Raw genomic sequence first — 6,546 nt, forward strand, 5'->3', positions numbered from 1 at the left:
ACTTCACGTGCCTCTGTTGTGTGCTGCCACACCACGACATATTTGCATATACGCCGCCGTATGATGACCAAAATTTATAACATAAAATGGCCTCTCTCATTGGGATTGAGGTGTTTAATTTATTAAAGTGAAAATGGTCTAATTGTTGTTTTAGTCCCTTTTCTATGAAATAATTACTAAAAGATGAAAATGGATTATACGTATTTTCCGTCTATCCAAACAAAAAATTAAGATCTCAGAGAGTAAAGAGAAACATAGAGCAAAGATTTAAAACATTCATATGTTCTCATTATAAAATTTCACACATAAACCACTTATAGTCATTAAAAGATAGAACATAGTCTCCGCAAGCACTGCAGGCAAGGCTTTTACTTCGGCTTCACACCACATTTATGACCAAATTCCTGAGACAAAAGTAAAACAACCAACAGATGTAAATAAAACAACATTTTGTTCAAGCAAAAACGAAAATAATGTTTGCTATTGTGAAACTCACTGACATGTTACTAGCAAGTTGGGTTTAGGGTTTGCTCAGTAAGCGGCCCCTAGCATGGAAGGGAAGTCATTAAAGCTCCAGAGATCCATCGGGTTTCCGCCGTCCTGTGTTGCGACTCCATTGAGGAATGCATCCATTGAGGCATCCCAGTTCCCGTCGAGGAACGGCGGCATTTGGAAGTACTTCATCTGATTGTCCAAAGACAATAGCTCATCGGATAAACTCTTTCCCGAATTGTCTTCTGTAGGAATAACATTGTCGGAACTTGGGTTCAGCTTCTTATTACAGTTTGCATCCTCCAAGAACTCATCACCCTCTATGGAAGCTTTGAGAATGGACGATATTTCGGGAGTTTTAGAACCCTGTTCGCCCCACCCATAATCAGAACAATCGATGGAGTTACTTCCCTTGTCGGAATTGAAATACACCGGGGTATTATCAGATGGATTAAACGGTTTAAATCCAGCATCTACAGACGTAGGAACTGGGTGCATGTATGCAAATTGATTCATCGATGGCTTCTCTTCTATGAAACCCATGGTGGTATCAAAGTATTCCCGCTTGAGATTGTTCAGGTAATTGAAATTCTTGTTCAGATTTGGCTGCACAGGGCTCACGTTCGACTTGGAGACAGGTTTCTGAGAATTTGTCTTAGCTGAGCGCTTCATAGAGACACGAGGAGTCTCCTCAGGGAAGTTCACCTTTGCTTTCTTACCTCGAATTCTTCGCGCCTCAGCATCATAAGCTCTAGCAGCTTCTTCGGCAGTATTGAAAGTTCCTAACCAGACCCTAACCCCTTTCCTTGGATCTCTGATTTCAGCAGCCCATTTACCCCATGGACGCTGCCGAATCCCGCGAAACTGGTTCTTCCTCTTCCTTTTCGCGCATTTCTCAGCTTGACCGTTGAACTGTGCGGTTTTTCCGGAGTTCAAATCTTCAATGATTGAAAAGGGAAAGTTTTAAGAATCATACAGATACATGAACCATAAATAAATGTTACTAGTCAATGAAGATCTATACAAATCACAACAAAATTTTCACAAGGAAACAGAATTAAAGAAATTAATCTTCAGTTATTGCATCCAGAAACCATTACTCATTGCGTCAATTATCGAATTGAATTTCTTCCAAATCAATTAAATAAACTTGATTTCTCCTCCAGGAGATGGACAACATGATCTACTACAAATCAAGATCTCAAACAGCAGTTAACAAAAGGGAAGATATCAATTAATTGATGTGTTTGCAGAAAATCTCAGTATTATTCCAGATAGACCTTTGATTACTCAACTTGAAGAACCTTTAAATTGCTAAGATTTCATAATCTAACCTCTAGAATTTTCATTTTTCATGTCCTATTTTCAGCTTAAAATAAAAAATTAAACGGAATATATGGCCTGAGAAATATCTAGAAGAACACAAGCTTTTAACAAAATTTCAGCTAAAAATACAAACCGAGTTATTCAAGTTATTTACCATGAGAGGCAGCAGAAGATGATTTCTTTGAAGCAGAGAAAACAAATGGCTTGACATCAGCCAAGACACCATCGACATCACAGACGTCTACATCAGATTCTTCATCCTTAAACTCCTGGAAGTCAGTCTCCAAATCATCATCCAAATTGATCACCGTCTTTGAGTGCCTTTTACCGGAACCCTTCTTAATCCCGGATTTTTTCAGATCAGGCCACAAGAAGTCAAGCGTCAAGCGTCGCGATGACAGCGCCGGCGGCGCTATGAAATCGGAGATGATAGCACCTCCACACATGGTGGTGTTTGATCAGATAAACAAACTTCGGTGAAAAAAAGATTTTCAGAGAATTGCTAACAAGACAAGAGTAAACGATTCCTTCAAGTTCTGGTTTTTGGTTGTTGGGTAGTAAAAGGAAACGAGTTACATTTGATGGCTTAGTGGGCTAATAATATGCAATTTATATTTTTGGAGGAGGAAATGATGGAAATGTTGTGTTTACCTTTTCACCCTTGTTTGAGGAATGAAATTAAATATAAGAATATCGATTTAGTGAAATATTGATATTAATTTTTTAAAATAAAATCATAAATTTAAATTCTAGTGTATTGAATAGAACAAATTAAGTTATAATTTAGGAGGGTTATCGCCCTAATAGGTTTCTAAAATATATTTTATTTATGTAAAATATTTTTATTTTACTCACATTATCGTGTAATAAATTTTAGTTTTAATTAAATTATAAAAATTACGTAAAAGTGTAACTTTTATCAAACTCAATTTATCATTTTCGTCCTTATCATATCTTCGCATCAATTTAACCGCATCATTTTATATCATATCCCTCACTTAAAACTCTAAATTGAGGGTTTTAAGTAAGAGATTAAGGTTTAAAGGTTATGAAGTTATGATTTAGGGTTTAAGGTTATCAATTTAAGATTTTAAGTTAGGGGTAACATATCAAATGATGTAATTAAATAATTTTGATGGCTAAATAGATGCGAAAATATAATAAAGACAAAATTAACAAATTAAGTTAGGGGTAACATATCAATTATTAACCTATCGGAGGAGGCGCACGTTAACGGTTTTCTCTGGGTGCACGTTAGCGGGGCTAACGAGATCTGAGTTCTCCGGTGCGGCTTCGATGGTTTTTCATAGGATTTTTTATCGGCTTCTCTCGTCTTGTTCTTTGTTCACTATGAATGCTGGTTTGATGGATTGGAGGAAGCTTTTTGGGAGTGCTTATGAACAAACCTTGGAGTATTTTCCTCCAGTGATTCGAGAAGGATTTTCGGCTCCTTCTGTTCAGCCGCCTCTGGTGGTTTTCGAGGCTGGTATTTCAGAGTGGAAATTATCCTTGGTGGGGTAATTTCTTGGGCCAACACTACCGTTTGGGTCTATGAAGCGAATCGTTGATACTTTGTGGAAGACGACACTTATGGGTTCGGGAGTTCAGGCCAGTGTAGCTGGTAGCAACTTGTTTGTTTTTTCATTTAGTTTCGAATCTGCTCGTAATTGGGTTTTAGAAAATGGGCCATGGCATGTTCAGAACAAGCCTTTGATTTTGCGAAGTTGAGAACCGAACATGAAGCATTTAGATTTTGATTTATCTCGTATCCCTATTTGGATTCAGCTCTATAATGTACCTTTGGAGCTTTACTCTCGTGCTGGGTTAAACTATATTGCAAGTGCTTTAGGTATTCTCGTGTCTATGGACTCTATGACTGCTTCAAATACTTGGTTGGAGTATGCAAAGGTTTGCATTGAAATTGGGGTGAGGGATTCGATCCCTAAATATATTGATATTATGTTGCAAGATGGGCTTGCTATATCAATTCAAGTTGTGGTCCCTTGGATGCCTCCGCCTTAGATGCAATGCCTTTGAGCATAGTGAGAAAGCTTGTGCAGAGATACTTAAGCCTCAGCCTTCTGTGGTTCAGGTCTGGAGGAAGAAATATGAGGATAAAAGACCTAAAGTTGCTATCGTTGGTGGAATTGAGGCTCTGCAAGAGCCTGTCCATCCTGCTAGGGAAGGGCTAGAAAACTGGGTGAACTCCCAAGTTGAGTAAGTGGTTGAGGACCTGGTGGAAGATGTAACACCCTTAACCGTACCCGACCCGGATACGAGTCTGAGGTGTCACATTGACTTCTCAAAACATTTACTTTTACAAATTATCCAAGATTCAGTTTGATATTTCTAATAAAACCATTTACAAATTATATGATATAAAACATATTATTTTTCAAAACTGATCAGAGCGTATCTAATACAAATCTTTTAACTGCATGTCAACTAGATTCTATATAACAAAATACATGTTATTCATTTAGGTTCTGATCTGACCTTCGGTAAGGAGAAACTAACATGTCTTGATCCTCTTAGCTTCTCTTCCTGTTTTCCTGAACCTACGTGTGAAACACTCACACGCTAAGTCATAGACTTAGTGAGACATATAAATACATATGTAAATTATCAAATGCATGCACATATCATGTAATACAACGTCATACTTGTATACATACTTTTTCATGTAACAATTACATACACACATGCATGTCATCATTTTTATTTTTTCATACTCTTATATGATTATCCTTTCTATCTCTTATCTCTTGTTCACATGATCTCTTATTTTCATATTCTATATCTTATAACATGTTCTTACATCATTATATGAGTCATTGATATTTATTCATATATATACATTAACATATATTCATGTACATCACATAACAAATGACATAACCCATAACACACATTCTTTCCTGTAATATATACACACATTCACATATATCATCATATAAAACATGTAACACATTTCTCATTACAACTCACATTTTATTGTTATCTTTTTGGTTAGCCCATACACACTACTAAGAACTTAAGGTATGTGAGTACATAGAGGTTGTGCACTATGTTGTCACCACAGCTCGTATAATTCCCACTAGGGGTGCGTAGAATTTGTCCCGAATGACCACTTAGATGTCCCGAATGACCACATGTAACACATTTATCCCGAAGGACCACTATATCCCGAAGGACCGCGTAGACCCTTGACTTTTGGCATGCCAAATATACCTATAGCTCTCATAACACATGACATGGGCATTATCTTTTACCTCATTACACATTCACATATTCATATCACATAGTTCTTTCACATAGCTCTTTATCACATTTCATATGATCACATAGTCACATAGTTTACTTTCACGTAGCATTTTTCCATGAAATAAACATTATTCATCCTTTTCACACATGGTCAAATCACATAGTTCTTTATCCCATTTCATATAGTTCACATATACATTTTTCTCATATGCATATAACATATTATTTCTTATATTTTAACTTATATTACATATTTATGTAATCTTATGACTTATTATTAATATCTCATATATCACTATCATACAACACATATCTCATAACATGTAATGCAACAAGGCATATTCACCTAGATCACAAACATAGAGAAGTAATTACATCTAAACATAAGCATAGACTCGAATTTCTCTGGACATCATATCACTACTTGCTTACATCTAGGTACTCATATTACCTAATATCATAATTAGACTTCTTGCAAGTCATAATTCCTTAACATAACTACACTTCATATCATGTACTCACCTGATCACCAATAACACTACCAATCTCTTTCTCTTTCTTGCGTATCTTAGTCTGACGACCTATCTGAACTTTGCTTTCGATTGATGTCTACATATTCATGTATTAATACTTATCAGTATCCAATTGATATACTATAATCTATCAATTCTTAGACTGAAAGAAAGATTTATTCCATTTCCCATTGAAGTGCATCGGTACATTCTACAATGTATTGATGCATCCCTTAACAGGTGCATCGATGCACTACTCATGCATCGATACACAATTTACATTCGATGTTTCCATTTTAATGGGTGTATCGATGCACTCCCTATGCATCGATGCACTCCCTATGCATCGATGCACTCATTTCATTCGATGTTTATTTCGTTAAGAGTGCATTGGTACACATTGAATGTGTATCGATGCACACAACCCAGAAATTACATTTTAGCACGAAAATCACTTCATTCTAACTCGATTATGCCATACTTCAACCCCTTTCATATCCTAAACTCAAAACACACATACTTAAGCCCATTTGTACTCATTATCACATCTTAAATCTCCAAATCATATCCTCTACATATGCTTCAAGAATCATACTCAAATTTCACCATGTTCTAAATCCAATTTTAACATTTCATATCTCTTAAATAAACTACTGACAAATCAAATTCTTCATTACAACTTTAAAAACCTCTTTATATCAAAAGTTCATTTCTAAACCCATAATAGAATTTCTCTTCTTATTCTCTTTACTTGATGATTTAAGTTCATATAAGCTTTTCCTTAAGCTTATATAACACTCAAATAATCAAAACCCACTTATAAATCCAAGAATTCAACAATAAAATCAAACTTACCTTTTAAACTTGAGCTACGGGAATGAGAAGAAGAGAGTAAGAAGAAGGCTTCAAGAATTCTCCCAAACCCACATTTTTAACCCTTATTTAAAGGGAA

The 6,546-nt window shown here is 35.8% G+C and overlaps 1 protein-coding gene across 1 annotated transcript; it reads right to left on the bottom strand.

The window, feature by feature from the left end:
• Positions 1 to 266: 266 nt before the first annotated feature.
• Positions 267 to 2,347, bottom strand: LOC120205920 (ethylene-responsive transcription factor RAP2-12-like). The gene is made up of 3 exons (XM_039205675.1): positions 1,973 to 2,347; positions 501 to 1,430; positions 267 to 404 (listed from the first exon to the last, which is right to left on the bottom strand). Exons 1-2 carry the CDS (start codon positions 2,262 to 2,264, stop codon positions 532 to 534), a joined length of 1,191 nt encoding a protein of 396 aa, XP_039061606.1. The 5' UTR covers positions 2,265 to 2,347; the 3' UTR covers positions 267 to 404; positions 501 to 531.
• Between the last annotated feature and the right edge of the window lie 4,199 nt (positions 2,348 to 6,546).

This window comes from Hibiscus syriacus, unplaced genomic scaffold (assembly GCF_006381635.1).
Source record: "Hibiscus syriacus cultivar Baekdansim isolate YM2019G1 unplaced genomic scaffold, ASM638163v2 tig00013285_pilon, whole genome shotgun sequence".
Taxonomy (NCBI): Eukaryota; Viridiplantae; Streptophyta; class Magnoliopsida; order Malvales; family Malvaceae; genus Hibiscus; species Hibiscus syriacus.